Source organism: Gekko japonicus, unplaced genomic scaffold (assembly GCF_001447785.1).
Source record: "Gekko japonicus isolate JY-2015 unplaced genomic scaffold, Gekko_japonicus_V1.1 scaffold1244, whole genome shotgun sequence".
Lineage (NCBI taxonomy): Eukaryota > Metazoa > Chordata > Lepidosauria > Squamata > Gekkonidae > Gekko > Gekko japonicus.
Window position 1 is genome coordinate 444261 of NW_015170925.1, and position 22994 is coordinate 467254.

A 22994-nucleotide genomic window follows, 5' to 3' on the forward strand; every position below is an offset into this window, starting at 1 on the left:
CCCTTCCCCCCCCCCCCCCGGCCTTCCTCCCTGACTGCCTGGCTTACTGACTGTCTGTCTATGTCTCCCCCCCCCCTCATCTTCCTTCCTTCCTTCCTCTCTTTCTCCAAACCCCTCTATCTATCCATCTACCTACCACCCACCCACCCTACCTTTCTAGGGCCCATTGTCTTCATCCACAATGGGCTTTGCTCCCTAGTACAAATATAAGAGAGAAATCTGTCTCAGTTCACAATGACCCGGAAGTGCTACAATACCCTATCACTGGCACTGGTGATTTTTCATTCCAATCTATGAGCTTTTAGGAACGCTGCCACTTTGCAGTTCCATTGTGTCTATGGTACCAACAGTGTGACTCCTTCTCCTATGGACTGGTCTACACTTTTATGGACATGCTTACTTGATACGGCGTACAGATGCACATGTGTTTCTTTTCTTTATTATTTTTTTTAAAAGCATAAATTTGCAGTAGCAGCAAAAGGAAACAGAAGGCCAGAAAATAAGCCTCCGGTTGTGGATATTGCTAAACATGTGCTGCACACAAAATCGGATAATAGCCAAGGATGGAGATAACAGCCAAGAGCAGAGGCGTTCGAGAAGCCTCCACTGCCCACACAAAGCTCTCCCACCTCATGTCAAAATTTCGGTCCAGTTTTTGCAACTCCTAGGTCAGTGGTGGCGAACCTATGGCACGGGTGCCGAATTCTCTGCCAAATAATGTTAAGTAAATGAAAACATTTGGGATTGCTTTCCTTACTTTGTTTGGATCATCTTAAGTTAATGTATGAGTTGTTTTTTCTAAAGTAAAACCTCAGTATTCAGGTTAAATTGCCATGTTGGCACTTTGCGATAAATAAGTGGGTTTTGGGTCGCAGTTTGGGCACTCGGTCTCTAAAAGGTTCGCCATCACTGCCCTAGGTTTACCAAGTATCCTGAAGCTCAGACCCTGAGACTTAGGAGGGTAGAACTGGGGACCGTGGAGTAATGCCTGGCAGGGCAGATCTATTTATCTATCGATCACATATTTATCCTGCTCTTCTTCCAAGGGACTTGGAGAGGGGGCGTGTCCCAGAGGTAAAGCATCTGCTTTGCATGCGGGAGGTCCCAACTTTAATCCTCGGCATCTCTAGTTAAAGGAACCTAGTAGCAGGTGATGGGAAAGACCTCCTCCCCAGACACTGGACAGCTGCTGCCTGTCAGAATAGACAGTGCTAATTCTGAGAGATCAATTGCATTTATGTATTTACTTTATTTGTACACTTCTTTTTCCCAGTGGGGACTCAGAGAGGCTTACTCCTTTCTCCTCTCCTCCACATGATTCCCCACTCCTTCACATGCAGCCAGCTGGGTGACCTTGGGTCACTTACAGTTGTCTCAAGGGCAATTTTTGAAAGAGCTCTTTCAGCCCCACCTACATCACGGGGTGTCTGTTGTGGAAAGAGGAAGGGAAAGGAGATTGTAAACCACTCTGAGACTCCAAGTGAGGGGTGGGGTATAAATCCAATCCCTTCTTCTTCTTCCTTGTCTTCTTCTTTCTCCTCCTCACAACAACCCTGTGAGGTAGGTTAGGCTAAGAGAGAGTTTGACTGGCCCAAGGTCACTTCTATGGCACGAGCAGGGATTCAAACCTGGGTCTCCCAGATATTAATCCAACACTCTTAACTAATACAGCACACTTGCTTAGATCAAGAGTCTGACTCGGCAGAAGGCAGCTTCATGTGAGCCCATGTGTAGGTCCTCCCCCTTCAGGTGTAGGTCCCCCTCCTCTTCACAACATTATCTTCACAACGATCTTGTGAGACAGGTTACGCTGAGAGATTGTGACTGGCTCAAGGTCACTCAGTTTCCTTCATAGCAATAGGGGGATTTGAATTCAGGACTCCAGAGTGTCAGACTGATATTCTAACCCTTACAGCACACCGGCTTGGCAGCGGGGCGGGGGGCAAAATTCAGCAGTATTTGATTGGAGCAGAGGAGGGTGTCCTTTGCCTCAGGACAGAGCTTGACCGGGGAAGGATGTGTGTGGAACAGATAAATATGACATCTAGGCTCTGTTGCACAAGAGTCCCTTTCCTCCCCTTATTTTAAAACAGCAAAACAAATCAGCAGTATGATATAGAGACCGCCTGGCAATTATATATAGATTTCAGAAGCTTGTAGCAAAACGGTATCTATTATGCAGGAAAGACTGCTCACCCTCGAAAACAGACTCGTGCCTGGTGCCGCGAATGCCCAAGGAAGTACAGTTATTTGTAACAGATTGTCCATACAATATTTAAATGAGATAAGGGATTCCACCATCGCCTTTCTCTGGGGACCTCCTTCTTTCCTTATACCTGCTTTACTCCTGCAATGAGGGTTTAATTTAAAATATGTTTACCCAGTGAATTATGTCAGAGCTTGGGAGTGCTTCAGGAAAGCATGTCAGTTCATTCTTCTTTATGCCTGTTTATTATGCAAAAGTAATCATGACAAATTCCTTTAAAATTCAGCACTTTGTGTGCACGTCCTGGGGTGGGCTGTCTATTCTTGAATGTATCCAGGTCTTTGGATCTGAAAAGTCCTTAGACTAACGCAGTGATTCAGCTCTAAGACTTTATTTAAGGTTCGGAACAAGACAAACTAACCAGCTCGCGGGCTGGTTTATATGTGCAACAACCCTGCACCCAAAACACACCCACACACACGTGATTGGCTATTTACAGTGGCCAAAAGTTCCATAGGCTCTCGGCCGGGAGGCTAGCCTGCCGATAGGCGCCGGCTAGGATCCGCTTGTCCCATTGTTACCGCAAGCAAAGCTCGGCTGCTTCGCATGACCGCGTGGTGAAATGGCCATGCACATGGTCTGGGATGGATACATTACAGGATCCATGCAGGTTATGCAGGTGTTCACTGTGGGGTTGCCAGACTCTAGGTGGTGGATGAAGATCTCTTGGTATTACAACTGGTCTCCAGGTTACAGAGATCAGTTCCCCTGGAGAAAATGGTTGCTTTGGAGGGTGGACTGAACTCTATGGTGTTAGACCATGCTGACGCCCCTCCCCTCCCCAAACTCCACCCTCCTCAGGCTCCACCCCCCAAAAAACTCCAGGTATTTCTCAACCCAAAGAGGCAACCAGGGCTATTTTTGGGCAGGAACGCGCAGGAACGGAGTTCCGGCTGGCTCCTGAGGTGGCCACGCCCAGCAGGAACTCATTAGCATAATAGGTCACACCCAACAGCAGAAACTCATTAGGATTGGCTACATTAGGGGTGTGTGGCCTAACATGCAAAGAAGTTCCTGCTACAAAATAAGCCCTGGGTTTTGACAACAAACAAGGTAAACAGAATAAGAAGCAAAAGGTGGGTGTGGCTGGATGACCACACTTCTGGTAACATGGGGGTGCGGCCTAATGTGCTGATGAGCTGTGCTGTCAGGGGTGTGGCCTAATATGCTAATGCGTTTCTGTGGTTGGGTGTGGCCTATTATGCTAATGAGTTCCTGCTGGGCTTTTTCTACAAAAAGAGCCCTGGCGGCAACCTTAGTTCACTATAACATGTGAACAGAGCTCACGGCTCAGTGGTAGAGCATCTGCTTTGTACACAGAAAGTCCCAGATTTAACCTCCAGTGAAAAGGATCAGGAGACGGGTGGGCCGTGAAAGGCCTCTGACCGGAGAGCTGCTGCCAGTCAGAGCAGACAATGATAGACCAAGGATCTGACCATGGGTGTGAGGCAGACTCGTTCACATTGAGGCTTGGTATGCAGGAGGTTCCAGATTCCATCCACAGTATCTCCAGCTAAAACGGTCAAGTAGCAGGAGACGTGAAACGCCTGGACCCGAAACCCTGGAGAGCAGCTGCCAGCCAGAGCGGGCAATGGTTTGACTCTATATAAGGCAGCTTCCTGTGTCCGTGTGGCTTATACTGTTAGATGTACTGAAATATTAAGAAACACGTTCAAAGAATGCTATGTGTTCCCGTTATCGGTCAGCTTCACAAGAGGATCTGGTTTGTTAATTGCATTCCATTTTCTTTATTATAATGATTATTACAGGAGTTTGGATTTTGGGAAACATGTTTCTAACAGTAATCTCTTTTTTGGCGTAGTGGTTAAGTGCGCGGACTCTAATCTGGGAGAATCAGGTTTGATTCCCCGCTCCTCCACTTGCACCTGCTGGATGACCTTGGGCAAGCCACAGTTCTGTCAGAGCTGTTCTTGAAAAAGAGCCGTTTCTGTCAAGAGCTCTCTCAGCCCCACCTACCTCACAGGGTGTCTGTTGTGTGTTGTGGTGAGGTTAAGGAAAGGAGTTTGTAAGCCGCTCTGAGACTCCTGTGGGTAGTGAAGGGCGGGGTATAAATCCAATCTTCTTTTGATAGTTTCTCACTCCTGTTAGATGAAATTTTGAGGAGTCTTCCTTAATTTTAAGACATATCGGTGGAAGTAATTCCCATTTTCTAGGCAACGGGAAGATTCCCACTTGCAGAGCAGGTGCAGGAAGCTGTGACAAGATTGGCAGATTAGTGGGTTTTTCTCCTGTCCCGGGATCCTTGAAGGGAAGGCTTATTTTAAACAACAGACAAATGTTCAGGCAAGGAGAACCAAACTACGGCTCACCCCCACCCCTGCTTTGTCCTGTGGCACCTCCACCAATTGTATTTTTCTTTGTTGTCGTCTCCGTCTACCTGGGAACAAAATGATTCAAGCAACAGACCGAAGAGCGGGAGAGAGTCAGATTTCGTTCCCCCATGCTCCTGCCCTCCCCTCACTTGAGTTTTATTTTAAAAGACACTCCAATTTCTTTACATATAAGATATTGATGTGTGTGGGTGTGTGTGGGGGAATTTGTACCAGGAAAAAGGTGCCACTGCTTTTACATGACATCGAATGGCAATGAGGTCTGAGACCATAATCAGATTTTCCGCCGTGCACAGAGTGTATCGGATCCATTCTCACTGCTGATCTCACACCCTGTCCTTGTTTGGTTTCATGTGTGTGTGTGTGTGTTTGTTGCTCTTGCTTCTATTCTCTCCTGTATGCAAAGTAGTTAAGCTGTGTATTGTGTGTATGTGGGGGAGGAGGAAAGTCTTGTTCTCTGCTACTACGTAATTCCCTGCCCCAGTCTCTGCGGTGTGCTTTCCTGCCAGTTGGCACAGTCAAAGCATTTGCTTGTGTTATTCTCTGCAGGGTAGGCTTGATGCCGATCACAAGGGGGGGAAGTCTGGGTCAATTCTTCAACCACCCCCTCAGTCGGTGCAACCCTACCAGCTTGGAAGCGGGCATGAAATAAGTTTTGCCCCTGCAAAGCAGGTACAGCCTCACCCAGGTATAAAAATAACTCTTACAAACAAGAGCTATGAGCATATAGAAACAGAAAACCATCCCCAGATCACTGAGGTGGTATCATAATTGACAAAATTTGAAAGCACCATGCACTGAAATGCCAGTAGGAATGAAGCTGTTCGGCAGAAACATCAGCAAATCATTCTGGTTGGATAACGCCCCTGTCAGGCACATACATACAGCATCTTTCTTGCTGTCCTTGGAACCTGGAAAACGAAAGGCAGATACCGAGGTGATGTTCCCAGTAATATTTCCAGTTCAGTGCTGGAAAGTATTGCAGTCAGATTGATTATGTTAACTGTCTTAAATAATGGGAATTATTTGGGTTACATTTTGATTTGTCATGATCTGAATCCTCATACCTAAGTCACAACAACCCATTTAAATAGGATAAAAGTATCTTTCGCAAAACAGTTTGGTAAGACCACAGATTCTCCCAAAGCCCACTACACTAGGAAGGATTAAAATGTGTTATTAAACTAATTTCAGTCTACCTTTCTCCGTGAAACAAGGACTCCGAACAAGGATTCATGTATACCCAATGAACCATAAAACCATCTCATTAAAACAAGAATATATAATATAACCACATACCAGTGAATAACGGCTTATCAGCACCACCCACCCGTACTTGGAATCTGAATCCCTTGCACTGGTCAGTTAATGGGATGGGCTCACATAACTATTTACCGTGGCGTGGACACTGTGTTAACATGTCTCTAAATGGGGAGAGAGGGAAGGCCAAGGAGTAGCAGTAGAAGAAGAAGAGGAGGAGAAGGAGGAGGAGATTGGATCTATGCCCCGCCCTTCACTACCTGAAGGGGTCCCAGAGCGGCTTACAATCTCCTTTCCCTTCCCCTCCCCACAACAGTCACCCTGTGAGGTCGGTGGGGCTGAGAGAGCTCTCTCGGGAACTGCCCTTGAGAGAACAGCTCCTAAAGAACTTGTAACTGACCCAAGGTCACACCGGCAGCTGCATGTGGAGGAGTGGGGAATCAAACCCAGTCCTCCCGGATTAGAGTCCATGCTCCTAACCACTACACCAAACTGGTATAGCCTGATCTCACCAGATCTCAGAAGCTAAGCAGGGTCCGTGCTTGGATGGGAGACTGCCAGGGAAGACTCTGTAGAGGAAGGCAATGGCAAATCACCTCTGCTTAATCACGTACCTTGAAAGCCCCTTCTGCCTGGGGTTGCCATAATCGTCTGTGACTTGACCACACATACATACATACATAACTGTGGGAAGACCCTCTCCCCTATAGGGCAGTGTCCCTGTCATCAGCAGCATCGGAGGTAACTGGCTTTGCCTTTTGGGTTCCTACCATCACGGGCACTGTGGGTTGGATACAACCAGTGTTGGGAAAATAGGCAAAAATACTTAAATACTCAGAAGAAGAAGAAGAAGAGATTGGATTTATACCACCCCCTTCACTAAAGAAGAAGAAGAAGAAGAAGAAGAAGAAGAAGAAGAAGAGGAGGAGGAGGAGGAGGAGGAGGAGGAGGAGGAGACTGGATTTATACCCCGCCCTTCACTACCCAAAGGTGTCTCAGAGGGGCTTACAAACTCCTTTCCCTTCCCCTCCCCACAACAGACACCCTGTGAGGTAGGCGGGGCTGAGAGAGCTCTTGACAGAAACTGCTCTTTTTCAAGAACAGCTCTTATCAGAACCACGGCTTGCCCAAGGTCATCCAGCCAGGTGCAAGTGGAGGAGTGGGGAATCAAACCGGGTTCTCCCAGATTAGAGTCTGTGCACTTAACCACTACACCATACTGGCTCTCAGTTTCTCAGAGTTTCCAATGGATCTTTGCTTCACTGGAGAGGAGACATTTCTTTCTATGTAAAAATCTTTCTAAGGGAAGGGTTCACATGGAAAGCTACAAAACAAGAGATATTTAGACCTACATCTTTGCATCCTTACTGCACGGAACACATGGTCACACACGATGGAGTTTCTTCTTCTTCTTGACCCCTAGAAGGAAGTCACCCGAACACAGTAACCAATGATTGATAGTAAACAGACTTAGATTTTCCCGGACTATCTTCCCATTGGCTCTGAGCCAAGTTTCCCTTCCAGGTCAGTCTAAACAACAGCACAGAAGGTAAACAACAGATTAACCCTATAATGACTGGGATCTAAACCTTGCCTCTCACACATTTCCAACAACCAGCACTGGTTTTATCCCAGCATAGTACGGGTGGGGTAGGGAAATACCTTGAGCTGCCCCTGCCTTTAAGGTCCCCCATCATGCCTTAAAGAGAGTTACTGCCTCTTTCTCAGGGATGCTTTTCTCTCTCCTTTCCTGACCTCTCCCTTCTCTCCAGGTGGTATCATGGCCACCTTTCTGGCCCAGCAGCGGAGGCCTTACTTCAGGCCAAGGCCGCACCGTGGACCTTCTTAGTGCGCGAGAGCCTCAGCAAGCCCGGCGATTTTGTGCTGTCGGTCCTGACTGACCAGTCGAAATCTGGGATGGACGCCGCTTCGACCGGAGCCGCCAGCATCCCCAAAGAACGGCGCAAAGTCACTCACATCAAGGTCATGTGTGAGGTGAGGAATCGGGGACGGGGGGAGGAGGCATGAAATACCTTCCTGCACAATAGAACCTGAAACCCCCGCCCTCAGCTGATTTTATCTGTCATGACGAGGCCCTCAAGAATCCTAGTTTCTGGTGGTTGTAGCCGTGTTGCTCTGCAGTAGAAGAGCAAGAAACGAGTCCAGTAGCACCAACAGGATTTCCAGGGTATTTCAAGAGCCTTTGTCAGATACAAGTAGGAATGGATATTCCTGTCCAGGGGTCCTTTCGTAGAAAAAGAGGTGCAGGAGCTCATTAGCATAACTCATTAGCATAACTTATTTGCATATGCCACACCCCCTGACATTATTGGAAGTGTGTCAGAAGGCAACACCCACTGCTCAGGCTCCACTGGACTGTTTTGGATTGCTAGCTTTTTTGGGGGGGGGGAACGTGCAGATCTGTCCTTGCAGAGGAGGGAGAGCTTGTACCTGAATAAAACTTGGTCTTAAAGGTGCCACTGGACTGTTTTGGACTGGGGGGCCGGCTCTGCAGCTTACCTGGCTGCTTCTTGCTCTGACTGAGGGCTGCTGGGAGCAGGGGGTATGGCTTGTTGCATGTGCCCGTCCCCTGGGCTCTTTACTGCCGGAGCTCCGCTCCTGTGCGCTCCTGCAGGAAATGACCCCTGTTCCTGTCTCCTCAAGAATTCTGTAAGTCTACTCTGACCTGGATAGCCCAGGCAAGCCCAATCTCATCAGATCTTAGAAGCTAAGCAGGGTCGACTCTGGCAAGTACTTGGATGGGAGACCTCCTTGAACTACCAGAGGTGGGAGGCAGGGGCAGGCTTTATTTAGCCACCTCTCTGAATATCCTCCAGCCCCCCAGTAGGGGTCAGTCACCAGAAGTCGCCATGACTTTCAGGTGCACACACAGTCAGTCACCAGAGGTCGGCATGACTTCCAGGTGCATGCGCGCATACACACGTGCACATATTAAAAAATAATAATCCTATAAGTCTGATTTGTTTATTTCAGTTCACTTGACCATATTTGTGCCTTCTTGAGGTACATACATGGATTCTTTCCCACTCCACATTTATTCTTACAACAGCCTTGTGAGGCAGGTTGAGCTGAAAGACAGCAACTGGTCCAGGGTCAACCAGTAAGGCCGAAATCACTGTAAAACATGTGACGAAGGGAGCAGTCAGTGAAACCCAAAGCATCTTCTACTGAGTCAAGTTTTCTGTTTATTTTTTGCAGTTCTGCCAGCAGATGGCGAGCAAGATCAGTGTCAGGTTGATTGGCAACATGGCTGCCCATCTTGATCTAACAGAGGGACATGGCTGTCTGGAACTGCTTGAGCAAGCCCGAAAGTCTTTCCCTTGGCTTTACAATCAGGCAGTGCTCTCTTGGTCCAAGGAACCCACAGTCATATCTGTTTCCCACTTGATGGGCCTTCTTTGCAGATGAGCGTGAGCTGTTACATATACAAGGGACAGGAATAACACCCATTTTAATTCCTTCCAGAGGGGGACGTACACCATTGGAGGCCCGGAAAGATTTGGAAGCTTGGCTGACTTGGTGGATCATTTTAAGAAGACAGGCATTGAGGAGGTTTCTGGATCCTATGTGTATCTCAGACAGGTAAATACAGAGGTGCACATGCCATTTTATTGTCTTTATCTGCTTCTTTGTTTAGTTTCTTCCTCTTTTAAAATTTTTCTGCTTTGTTTCTCTCCTTAGACGCTAGTTGTCGTCTCTGCTGTTCTCCCTGCCAGCTTCCAGGGACAATTAGCTGCTAAGAAGAGAAAAGAGAGAGATACAGAGGAACGATTCCAGAGGGGAGGGGCCACTGGCTTAGCGGTAGAGCACCTCCTTGGCATGCAGAACCAGGTTCAATCCCCGGCATCTCCAGTTAAGAGGACCAGGCAGTAGGCAGTGTGAAAGACCTCTGCCTGAGATCCTGGAGAGCAGCTGCCAGTCTGAGTAGACAATACTGACTGTGATGGACCACGGGTCTGATTCAGTATAAGGCGGCTCCATGTTTCAGCCACCTTAGTCTGTCGCAGCAGAAATAAACAGGAGTGTCGTGGCACCTGAAAGACAAACCACTGATTTATTTCGGAAGCTTTTGTGGGCTGGCACCCACATCATCACACGAAACAGACGAAGTGGGCTGCAATCCGCAAACACGCTGGAATGAAATCCTGTTTGTCTTTAAGGTGCGAACAGGATCCGGTGTATCGTTCAACAAGGAAGGAGGCCAGCAGCTTCAAGCTCCCATCTAGATTCCTCTGCCTGTAATCCCAGCGTGTTTATTCACTGCATTCCTGGCCCATCATGAAAGGCTCAAGGTTCCCTGGAGGCCTTCCTTTCAGGCACTGTGTAGATCATACCCTGGCACCAGCCCTCAACATCCTGGCTCACGTGTGGCCTCTTTTTGCATGAGGCAAGGCCTATATGCAATGCGCATGCTAGCATGAGCCAGCCTTCAGAGTCAGGGATGCCGCAGGGCTCTGCTCTCTGGCCCTGCCCTTCTGGCTTAAGCAAATGTTTCTTTGTGCCCCCGCCCACCTCCTTTGCTTCTCTTCTTTCTCCCCTTCCTCAGCCTTTCAACGCCACCCGAGTGAATGCGGCCGACATTGAGAACCGGGTACAGGAGCTCAACAAAAGGAGCCAATCGGAAGAGGTGCCAACTCCAGATTGGGAAATTCCTGGAGATTTTGAGGGGGGGGAGCCTGGGGAGGGGGTTTTTTGGGGAAGGGAGGGACCTCAGCAGGGTATAAGGACGCAGAGTCCCCTCCCCTCCCCAAACTAGCCATTTTCTCCTGGGGAACTGAGAGCCAGTTTGGTGCAGCGGTTAGGAGCGCGGACTCTAATCTGGGAGAACCGGGTTTGATTCCCCACTGCTCCCCACACAATTGCTGGTGTGACCTTGGGTCAGTCACAAGTTCTCTCAGAGCTGTTCTCTCAAGGGCAGTTCTTGGCAGAGCTCTCTCAGCCCTACCTACCTACCTCACAGGGAGTCTGTTGTGGGGAGGGGAAGGGAAAGGAGTTTGTAAGCCGCTCTGAGACTCCTTCGGGTAGTGACGGGCGGGGTATAAATCCTCTTCTCTTCTTCTTCATCTCTGGAGTGTGGAGATCAGATGTCATTCCAGGAGATCTCCAGGTCCCTCCTGGAGGCTGGCAGCCTTACTATGTGTCTCTTGGAAGCCCCGCCTACCAGTTGTATGCATCCCTGCCTCTCCTAGTGCTGCACATGTCAACCCCTCTCGTGGGAAAGGCCGCCTTCTCCAGTTTCCACGGCAGGGATGCCAGCCTCCAGGTGGGACCTGGGAATCGTCTGGAATTCCAGCTCATTTCCAAGCGACAAGAGATCAGTGACCCTGGAGAAAATGGATGCTTAGGAGGGTGGACTCCAATGTTCCCTCTAAGCTGAGTCAGTGTGAGCCAGCTCACAGTTTTCCAGCGTGTTTATTCACTGCATTCCTGGCCCATCATGAAAGGCTCAAGGTTCCCTGGAGGCCTTCCTTTCAGGCACTGTGTGACCGACCGAGCTCTGTGCCTGCTTAGTTTCCACAAGTATCCTGGGCTTTCAGATCATACCCTGGCACCAGCCCTCAACATGTGTGGCTCACGTGTGGCCTCTCTTTGCATGAGGCAAGGCCTATGCGATGCGCATGCTAGCATGAGCCAGCTTTCAGAGTCAGGGATGCCGCAGGGCTCTGCTCTCTGGCCCTGCCCTTCTGAGGGATCTGGCAACCCTATTCCATGGAGGGCTTTCAGGCAGAGCCACGGCCTTCCTCCAGGCTGGGACTGAAGAATCCCACCCCTAAGTTAGGGACCCAAGAGAAGGAGGAGGAGGAGGAAGAAGAAGAGGACGAGATTGAATTTACACCCCGCCGTTCACTACCCAAAGGAGTCTCAGAGCGGCTTACCATCTCCTTTCCCTTCCCCTCCCCACAACAGACCCCCTGTGAGGTAGGCAGGGCTGAGAGAGCGCTCTCGAGGACTGTCTTTGAGTGAACAGCTCTGAGAGAACTGTGGCTGACCCAAGGTCACACCACAGCGTGTAATTAACTTTGATTTAATGAGTCCGCGCTCCTAACCACAACACCAAATTGTGATTGTAGGGGAGAGGAGTCTGGGTTTGTGAGCCTGAGTGGATTTTCCTAAGGAGCTCTTCAGGGAAGCCTCACAGAAGGCAGCCTAAATGGAACCACAGGCAGGCTCACCCACATGTATCCTACTCAATTGTTTTAATTGTTATTTCTTTAACCCCAGATGTGCAGACCGCTTTGCAGAAATAGTGAGCTAAAGGACAGGACCGTGCTCCAAAGAACTTATAATCTAAAAACTGATGGGGGAGGCGACAAGGCAGGGAATAAAGATTTTAAATTAAAAAATACAAAAAGAAATAAGCGGGGGTGAAGTCACAGCACCCTAGATGGTCCCCTCCCTGTCCTGCTTGAGGAGTGCCTTAAGAAGTGGTGCATTTCCTTGCTTGTCTGCCGCTTCCGGAGCCAGAGAGAGGTTGCCATTCTCAGCCGGCAGAAACAAAGAGAACTTTTTATGATCGGCATGTGGGCCAAACACCAGACAACAAAGGCCACCATAAGAACACGTATGAAATCCAGCGACACCCCCTGCTGCACATGACCATAAATGTGTACTTTCAGATCTCCGTCTTACTGTCATTTCCCCTTGCCGCGTGCCCACACGCCCCCGTCCCTTAGCCTTTAGGCCAAATCTGCATCTAGCATTTGCTTCACTGCTTATTAGTGTTGTTCAAACACCCTCTCCCCTCCCCTCCTCCCCTCTTCCTCTTTCAGAGCCTGCAGAAGCAAGACTCCAAGAACCTGTATGATCGGCACGAGGGCCAAAGGCCAGAGAACAAGAGCAAGAACCGCTATAAGAACATCTTGCCTTGTGAGTCTGCACAACAGGGAAAAGGCTGGGCTAGAAACTTTCTCCCGGAGGCGGAAACTTTCTACTTAGAGGGAGGAGAGAGGGTTTAAAAAAACCAGAAACATGGGGGGAGCATTCTCCTCCCCCCACCAACTGCAGTCTGTAATGATTCATTCTAGGTTTTCACGTGCTCAGTTCTGTTGCATGAAAAGATTCAGCCAACCAGGGGTCATTTCGTAGAAAAAAAAAGTGCAGGAGCTCATTAGCATAACTTATTTGCATATGCCACTCCCCCGACATCATTGGAAGTGTGTCAGAAGGCAACACCCACCGCTCAGGCTCCACTGAACTGTTTTGGATTGCTAGCTATTGGGGGGTGGGGGACGCGAAGATCTGCCCTCACAGAGGAGGGAGAGCTTGTACCTGAAGGCGGGCGGGCCCGGCGGGGGGGCCTCTGCAACTTACCTGGCTGCTTCTTGCTCCTCGTGGCCCTACTGAGGGCTGCTGGGAGCAAGGGGCGGGGCTTGTTGCATGTGCCCGCCCCCTGGGCTCCTTACTGCCGGAGCTCCGTTCCTGTGTGCTCCCGCAGGAAATGACCCCTGCAGCCAACAGAGCATCTGAAGAAGTGAGCAGTGACTCAAGAAAGCTAGTGTTCTCCTGCCACAAATTTTCTTAGTCTTTAAGGTGCTACTGGGCTCTTACTGTTTTCTGCTGCTACAGACAGACTAACACGGCTACCGATCTTGAGCTATAGCCAGCAGAGTGAGCCCGCTCGTGGGGTAGGGCGGGGTAAAAAAACCCCACAACCTAAATAAATAAATAAATAAAAAAGGGGGGTGGGCTATTCTGTAGAATTATGAAAGTGTAGCGTTGAGAGAAGTACCGACCCTCCTTAGCTTCTGAGATCTGATAAGATCGGGCTACACCATGCTGCCTTTCCCTCCCACTTATTTTAGTTTTAATAGCTTTTTTATTATTATTGTTATTTTAAATTAAAATAGGGACACAGGAAAACAAGGGGAAAGGAGGTGTAGATATTATAATAATCTATAACTTATTCATAACAAGGACAATCAACTTCAGAGTAAATATAGAGCATTTAGCATAAACATTTAAAATACATAGTATTAGAAAGTTTTTTACATACTGTATACGTTTATTATTAAAGCCTAGCCTTTATTACCATTAACTGTTAGACATTGATTATAACATTATATGTTCCATTACATCTTAATGCCCCTACAGTTGTAATCAAACTATAATCAAAGAGTACATTTTAAGAGCATTTCTAAAAATAAGAAGGATAACAATGAACTAGGTTCATATATACATCAAAAGCTATTTTTATGGTCTAGAATATGGCATTATTTCAGAGAACACTTATATTTATACCATTGTAGTATTATCTATAACAACCTGAATTATATTAGTGCAATTATATTATTGCCTAAGTTATCATCATACTGATGAAAAAATAAAAATAAAAAAGTGTTATAGTAATTTTAATACAAGTCACTCATTTTTCATCTTTACTTACAATAAGCATAGTAATTTCCCCATTTTTTTTCAAATTCTCTGACTGGTCTTTTATTTATATAGTTTGTTAATTTGGCCATGATCACCCTCCCACTTATTTTATTACACTTATACCCCTCCTTTCTCCCGAAGGAGAATGCAAAGCACCTTATGCTGTTCTCTCCTCCATTTTATCCTCTCAACAACCCTGTGAGGTAGCTCGGGTTGAGAGTGTGATACTGGCCTAAGGTTTACCCAGCAAGCTTTTGTAGCAGAGTGGGGGTAGGGATGCCATTCCTCAGTTGGGGGCGGGGAATCCCCCCAATTTTGGGGTCTCTTCTCCCCCACTGGCCAGTTGGCCAGCGGGGGAAAATCCCACCCCCCCAAATGTGACATAATAACATCACACCTAAGTGATGTCATCATGTTGGTGACACTCTGGTATTTTGGGGGAAACTCTATGGTTACCATAGAGTTTTGCCCCAAATACCAGAGTGCTGCCGCGGAACGTTACTGACATGATGATGTCACTTCCATGTGATGTCATTGCATTGCACGCACGTCGCACACTCCCCCCGCTACTGGAAAGTCCCTCCCCTCCCCCGCTGCTGGGTTGATCCGATCTGGCAACCCGAGAGTGGCGTTTTGAACCTGGGTCGGTCTCTCAAACCTGGGTCCAACACTGTAACCGCTGTACCACTCTGGTGTAGGATCTAAGCATAAGCCCGCTTTGCAAAAAGAGCAGAGTATTTCCTCAGAGTTGTGATTTCTCTCTGTCTGCTGTTCCAGTTGACCACTCTCGAGTCATCCTCCAAGACAGAGAACTGAACGTTCCTGGGGCAGATTACATCAATGCCAACTACATCAAGGTGAGGAGGGGGAGGAGGGCCCCCTGGCGCTTCCGGAGGGTGGGGAAGTATTGTGCAGTGGGTTAGCCGCATGGAAGGCCCGCTGCGGCTCGCATGCTACCCTGCACACCTTGCTAGTACACAACAAAGACAAAGACTAACGGCTGGCTGGCCAACTATGTACATACCTGGGGACATGCCCCCAGGTCCCGTTGGTGGGTTTAAATCTCCCGCCACGGTCCCATTGGTCCCCCAGTGGAGGGACCAGGAGCCTAGGCCCCATTGTTCTTCCAGAGTCAAGCTCTGAGGTATTCGCCGGCCCCTGGTGGCGGTCAGCGGACGCAACAGGAAGGGGTGGATTGGCCCCCGGCCCTTCTCATTTCCCCCCGTGCGTTCTTCCCTCACAGAACAATCTCTTTGGCCCCGAGGGGTTCAGCAAAACCTACATCGCCAGCCAAGGCTGCCTGGATTCCACCACCAACGATTTCTGGCAGATGATGTGGCAGGAGAATTCGCGCATCATCGTGATGACCACCCGGGAAGTGGAGAAAGGAAGGGTAAAGAGGGACCAGGGAGGGCCCCTTACTCCGTAATCTCGCCCCCCCGCCCCCCCCACCCCGGGTTCCCACCTGCTTTATTTTCCATCTCTTCTTTTAGTCCCCCTCCTCCATAGGCACGTGTAAAACTGGCCCAGAGATGTTTTGCTGGTCTGAGGGCCGAACGGAATATCCAACTCGAACACGATGCACAAGAACGCCTGGGTCCTGTGGTTCAAGGAATGAGCTGTCATGTCCAAGCACATGTCTTCAGATACACTGAAACGTCCGAAGAAGTGTGCTTACACATGAAAGTGTATACCCTGAGGGAAAGCTGGTTGGTCTTAGGGGTGCCACCTGACTCAGACGTTGTTCTGCTGCTTCAGACCAACACGGCTACCCTTCCTGCTTCTTTGCTGCACAACAGGCTGCGGGAGGGTCAGTTTAGAGCACAGGAGCAGCTGTGGGGCTCTTCCCTGCCCTCTGCTTTGCTGAGGAAAACCAGGGCTATTTTTGGGCAGGAACGCACAGGAACGGAGTTCCGGCTGGCTCCCGAGTTGGCCACGCCCAGCAGGAACTCATTAGCATAATAGGCCACACCCAACAGCAGAAACTCATTAGGATTGGCTACATTAGGGGTGTATGGCCTAACATGCAAAGGAGTTCCTGCTACCAAAAAAAGGCCCTGGGTTTTGACAACAAACAAGGTAAACAGAATAAGAATCAAAAGGTGGGTGTGGCTGGATGACCACACTTCTGGTAACATGGGGGTGTGGCCTAATATGCTAATGAGCTGTGCTGTCAGCGTGGGGCCTAATATGCTAATGAATTTCTGCTGTTGGGTGTGGTCTATCATGCTAATGAGTTCCTGCTGGGCTTTTTCTACAAAACAAGCCCTGAGGAAAACCAATCCCCGCTCCAGTAGGCTCAACAGGTCCTCCCTGGGGTTGCCAGCTTCAGGTTGGGAAAGTCCTAGGGATTTGGAGGCGGAGCCTGAACAGTGGGGGCACAGTGCCACAGAGTCCACCCTCCAAAGCATCCGTCTTCTCCAGGGAAACTGATCTCTGTAGTCTGGAGATGAGCTGTAATCAGGGGTCATTTCCTGCGGGAGCGCACAGGAGCGGAGCTCTGGCAGTAAGGAGCTCAGGGGGTGGGCACATGCAACAAGCCCCTGCTCCCAGCAGCCCTCAGTCAGAGCAAGAAGCAGCCAGGTAAGCTGCAGAGAGCCCCCCCCATCCTGCCTTCAGGTACAAGCTCTCCCTCCTCTGTGAGGACAGATCTGCACGTTTCCCCGTTCCCCCCCCCCCCCAATAGGTAGCAATCCAAAACAGTTCAGTGGAGCCTGAGCGGTGGGTGTTGCCTTATGACACACTTCCGGTGATGTCAGGGGGTGTTGCATATGCAAATGTTATGCTAATGAGTTATGCTAATGAGCTTCTGCACCTCTTTTTCTACGAAATGACCCCTGGCTTTAATTCATGTTGAAATCCAGTTGGGCAGTCAAGAAGCAACAGGCTTTTATGAACTGCAGCTTCTTGATGTGAGAAGTAATTGGACTCCCTTGGAAACTCCTCTGGCTTTCCCTAGAAAATGAGATATTCTCCCTGTGGTTGAATCTCCATATCAGCTTTTAATTTCACAGCCTTGGGAGGTGCGTACCCCCCCACCCCACCCCTGCCAAGAAGTGCTTGTAGTCTTGTGCGTATGTGTGAAGCGCTGTCAAATTGCTTCTGACTTAACAGCAACCCTGTGACTAATGACCTCTAAAACACTCTATTGTTAAAGCCTTGCAGACTTTCCTCGAAATGCTTCCAGTGTTTCACCTACAACGGAATCTGCAAATTCACTTCCAGTTTTTCTGTCAGTGAAGGTAGCAAGGGTACTTCTTCCGGGGGCCCTTACAAACCTGTCCCATTTTCTTCCAAACAGAACAAGTGTGTCCCCTACTGGCCAGAGGTGAGAAGCAGCAAAAACTACGGGCCCTACATAGTGGAGAACAATGGCGAACACGATGCCCTGGAGTATAAACTCCGACACCTCCGTCTCTCGCCCGTCAGTAACGTGAGTGAGGCAGGCATGGCTGTGAAAGTTGAATCGCCAGGACATTTTGGGGCGTGAGGGGAAGGGGACAAAGGAAAATACCAGCTTGGGGGAATATCCACACAGGGGCTGTTTTGCGCTTGTGAGGGACGAATTCTTCCTCAATCTGCCGGAAGCAGAACTGAAACTGGGATTCCACAGGGCACTTGGTATACTGTTATATATTTCCCATGAAATATGTATTTCTCATTACAAATCGTCACATTTCTCATAAAAATCTAACGAAGTCCATCCCCGTGGGCAGGGCCTTATATGTTCACTCAGCAGTAAATCCAGTTCAGCAAAAGCTCTATTTCTCTCTGGGAGCCAGTTTGGTGTAGTGGTTAAGAGCTGCGGACTCTAACCCGGACAACTGGGTTCGATTCCCCACTCCTCCACATGAAGCCAGCCTGGTGACCTTGGGTCTGTCACAGCAGTTCTCTCCGCCCAAAAAACAAACCTAGCTCGCCACAAAGAGAGCTAGAGTTTCAGGCTGCCAGACAACCTTCGGCTCTTCCAGCGACACTACGCCCACCGCCATCCATTCATTAAATAATTCTATTCCTCTCTGCCGCTCTCCCTTTCGGTTCCTTTGTTTTAAGGCCTTATTAAGTGGTTCCGTTCCACTCTGTGGTCAGATGCAGGACAGAGAAAGGGAAGTACTTCTCCGTTCAAAGACGGAGCTGAGTGCCAGACAGGAACAAACAGCCTTGTGGAATTCACTGCCACCTCGAGGCTGGCTTTAAGATTCGTGGAGGGGACGAAATGGAACTTCCCGGTTCAGATCTTTCAGAAGCAGTGACCCTCTGGATACCAGTAGCCACTGCACAGGTGCCGCAGTCCTCGGCGTTTTGGCTGCTTGCAGGGGTCATTTCCTGCGGGAGCGCACAGGAGTGGAGCTCCGGCAGTAAAGAGCCCAGGGGGTGGGCACATGCAACAAGCCCCACCCCCTGCCCCCAGCAGCCCTCAGTCAGAGCAATAAGCAGCCTGGTAAGCTGCAGAGCTCCCCGCCCCCCGTCCAAAACAGTCCAGTGGCACCTTTAAGACCAAGTTTTATTCAGGTACAAGCCCTCCCTCCTCTGCGAGGACAGATCTGCCCCTTCCCCCCCCCCCATAGCTAGCAATCCAAAAGAGTCCAGTGGAGCCTGAGCAGTGGGTGTTGCCTTCTGACACACTTCCGGTGATGTCAGGGTGTGTGACATATGCAAATAAGTTATGCTAATGAGTTCTGCTAATGAGCTCCTGCACCTCTTTTTCTGCGAAATGACCCCTGGCTGCTTGAGAAGGAGTTTGGCTATGGGTGGGTCAGAGGCTGGCCAGATTGGTCTGACTTTACCACTCTTCATGATGCTCCAAATCCTCCCTTGTAGGCGATCGGTAGAAGATGAAGTTCAGTCAATTCAAAGAAAGTGCTGAGTAGTCTTCCTCCCTCCTTTGCTCTGTCCTTGGGAGTCAGGATGGCTTTCTTCTGTTGACGTTCGGCAGCAGAATCTGCACTCAGAGCCTGGGAAAGACAGGAAGGTGCCTCTACACCGAGCGCAGAGTATCGATGTGCAGTCTAACCTGAAGGCACTGTAGTCATTCTGAAGGAAACGAAGCTCTCTTTCCATGGCAGTACTCTCTTTTCACGGATATAGATGTTTATTTACCTCAATTATACCCTTTTTTCCCCCTCAGTGAGGACCCAAATTAACTTACAACAGGCTCTTCTCCTTCATTTTATCCTCTGAGGTAGGTTAGGCGGATAGCGTGTGACTGGCCCAAGGTCACCCAGCGAGCTTCTGTGGCAGAGTGGGGATCTGAACCTGGGTCCCCCAGATCCTAATCCGACACTGTAACCATTACACTACTTTGGCTCACGCGGCGATCTTTCATTTGGTTGAGGATACCAACTGGTTGGCCCTCACTTAGGGACATCCCACCGGCCGATCCCTCATTCTCTGGGACTTAGGACAGCGTCCTCCTGTTGACTGTCAGGATGAGGGGAGCAGTGGGGTGATGAGAGACAGAGGAAGGGAAGCCGACTGCCAGATCAGGTTGTGTTGTGGTCACTCTCTAGGGCGAGGCTGTGCGAGACATCTGGCATTATCAGTACCTGAGCTGGCCTGACCACGGAGTCCCCAGCGAGCCCGGTGGCGTCCTGGGATTCCTGGACCAAGTCAATCAGAAGCAGGAGAGCATTCCGGGAGCCGGGCCCATCGTGGTGCACTGCAGGTGAGCGAACACACATGAAGCTGCCTTCTCCAGAACCAGGCCATTCGGTCCATCGAGGTCAGTTGTGTTTCATCAGGCTGACAGCTGCTTTCCGGGGTCTCAGTCAGAGGTCTTTCCCATCACCTACTGCCAGGGGTACATTTCCTGCAGGAGCGCACAGGAGCGGAGCTCCGGCAGTAAAGAGCCCAGGGGGCGGGCACATGCGACAAGCCCCGCCCCCTGCTCCCAGTAGCCCCGGGCCACAAGAAGCAAGAAGCAGCCAGGTAAGTTGCAGAGGCCCCCCCCCCCAGATAGCAATCCGAAACAGTCCAGTGGCACCTTTAAGGCCAAGGTTTATTCAGGTACAAGCGCCCCCTCCTCTGTGAGGGCAGATGTGCATGTCCCCCCCCATAGCTAGCAATTCAAAAGAGTCCAGTGGAGCCTGAGCGGTGGGTGTTGCCTTCTGACACACTTCCGGTGATGTCAGGGGGCATGGCATATGCAGATAAGTTATGCTAATGAGCTCCTGCGCCTCTTTTTCTACGAAATGACCCCTGCCAACTACTTGATCATTTTTTAACTGGAGGAGCTGGGACTTGAACCTAGGGCCTTCTGAGGGCCAAGCAGATGCTTTACCTCAGAGCCACGGACTCTCCCCGTTTGACACCCGTTCTGTGTGTTCTAAGGGGAAAGACTTGTGTTTTCCCCCACACGGTGCATGATCAGTTTATGCCATTCACTCCCACCAGATTATAGTAATAGCCCCTCGTTTGTTTGTTTTAAAGGCGTTGAACAGAGAACGGGGATCAAGGCCTGTGATCTTTCTCACACTTTTTTTCCCACCGTTCCCCCAGGGTGCTTGGCATAGCACCCAGGCTTCTCTGTTCCCTGTTTGATCCTCACAACAACCTTGTGAGGTAACGGCTGCCTTAAAATGTGATTTTAAGTTGTGGGTTTTTAAAATGTATTTTTATGGCTGTCGCTTTACTTACATCGAAAGCTGCCTTGAGATCTGTCTGGCCGAAAGGCTTCCCTGTGTAATCTGACATGGTAATTGGATGTGTTGTCCAGCATTTCAGTGTCTTGGAATAAGATACTGTGTCCTGTTTGAGTTAGGCTGTATTCAGCCACTGAAATTCATAAACGTAAACACAATTTCAACAGGAAAGAAGAGAGTTTAAAAATAAATAGGGCATGGTTTCCAGTCCTGAAAAACACAAAATTTCAACAGCCAATCCATTTGCAAAAGAACCTCCTCAGGAAAGCTCCTCCATTAGCATGTCACAGCCTGGGAAACTCCTAGAAGATAATGACTCAGCCCTACCCCACCTTCCTGAGCAGATATCAATTACCTGCCTGCCATTTTGCTTCTCACCTTGACACAGAGAGTACTCTTATCTATCTATGTTACACCTCTGAGGATACCAGTCACAGCTGCTGGCAAAACATCGGGTACTACAGTGCCAAGACCACAGCCATACAGCCCAGAAAATCTCCAACAACTAATGAACTCCAGCTGTGAAAGCGACAACAGATTAATTAATTACTTAATCAATCAATTAACTGCCAGTTATATCCTGCCTTTCCCTTCTCTTTTGTCTTCACAACGACTCTGTGAGGCAGGTTAGGCTGAGAGCGTGTGATTGGCCCAAGGTTCACCCAGCAAGCTTTCATGGCAGAGCAGGGATTTGATCCTGTTGGGTCTCTCTGAGCCTCGTCTGACACCCTAGCCACATTAACCATTATAGCTCAATGGAGCTCCCATGTGGAGAGGCAGTTATACAGTTGAATACCAAATTTCTTGAGGAGAAATTGCCAAAGAATGCCATCCCTTTCTTATTCTACTTGTACCTTCCCAGAGGCATCTAGTTGGCCTCCATAGAAAACAGAGCCCTGGATTAGTTGGACCCTTGAAGTGATCCAGGAAGACAATGCTTTACCATACAGAATACCCCACCGTGCTCCTAATCTACATTTGTCACTCTCCCCATAGCGCCGGGATAGGCCGCACCGGGACCATCATTGTCATCGACATGGTCATGGATATGATCTCCATAAAAGGTGAGGTAATTTCTGTCCCGTTCTGCTTCCCAGGGTCAGTTCTGTACCTCAGCTGTTCGTCTGAGTGAGGCAGGCTTTAGACAACGTTCACGCTCAGGACAAGAACAGGCAAACACCCACTCTGTAAAGTCAGGGGGGATCTGAACCTGGTTTCCCCGATCCCAGTCCGCCACTTGAACCACTGAGCCACACTGCCTTTATCCAGGTTTTTAAGGGAGGGTTTCCCTCTTATAAAGCTGTTTTTGTATTGTCTGCTTCTAGTCTGAGGACTGTTTTGTCATTTTTAGGCTGTTGTATGAAATTTTGTTTGCCTTGGTTTGTTTTTCTGTCTTTTCTTTTTGGTGAGTATTGTGTGTGTGCGCGCGCGCGCACGCTTGAAAGTCATGGTTTACTTCTGTAGTCGATAGTAAACCATGACTTTCAAGCGCAAGCGCGCGCACACGCACACACACACACACACACAATACTCACAGATGGTTAAAGGTGTATAAATGGTTAGAAGACCTGTTAACTGCTTAACGACTCTACTATTTATGTAAGGAATACAGATGGAATGTCTGATATGTAAAATTGAAAATAAAATTTTTTTTGCAAAAAAGAAAGAAAGAAAGTAAGTCATGGTTTACCTCTGGTGACCCCTAGTGGGGCCTGGACATTCCAGAGAGGTGGCTTGCTATTGCCTGCCTCTGCATCCCGGCCCTGGTATTCCTTGGAGCTCTCCCTTCCAAGTACTTGGCAGGGTCGGCCCTGCTCAGCTTCCGAGATCTGACGAGATCAGGCTTGCCTGGGCTTTCTGTCTTGTTTTTGATGGCTTGCTCAGTAGTGATAGCTCTTATGTTTAAATTGTTTTAACTTGCAAGCCACCCATAGTAGGCATCTGGCGAGGCAGCATATATGTTTTCTAATCAATTAATTAATCAGTCCGTTAATGAATAAGCCTGTACGCAGGGCTGGAATCAAATCCATACCCCATCATACTCAATAGGTCCTACTTCTGAGTAAGCATGCATTGAACTAC

General features: G+C 49.1%; 1 protein-coding gene across 1 annotated transcript in view; it reads left to right on the top strand.

Moving 5' to 3' along the window:
- The window catches only part of PTPN6 (protein tyrosine phosphatase, non-receptor type 6), a 44837-nt gene that overhangs the window by 19187 nt on the left and 2656 nt on the right, over nucleotides 1-22994 (top strand). Inside the window, exons 4-12 of the mRNA XM_015418795.1 lie at nucleotides 7650-7872; nucleotides 9364-9480; nucleotides 10445-10525; nucleotides 12669-12765; nucleotides 15049-15128; nucleotides 15515-15664; nucleotides 17573-17704; nucleotides 19782-19936; nucleotides 21909-21981. Of these exons, the coding sequence (XP_015274281.1) occupies nucleotides 7650-7872; nucleotides 9364-9480; nucleotides 10445-10525; nucleotides 12669-12765; nucleotides 15049-15128; nucleotides 15515-15664; nucleotides 17573-17704; nucleotides 19782-19936; nucleotides 21909-21981 (1108 nt within the window). The remainder of the gene's footprint in view (nucleotides 1-7649; nucleotides 7873-9363; nucleotides 9481-10444; nucleotides 10526-12668; nucleotides 12766-15048; nucleotides 15129-15514; nucleotides 15665-17572; nucleotides 17705-19781; nucleotides 19937-21908; nucleotides 21982-22994) is intronic.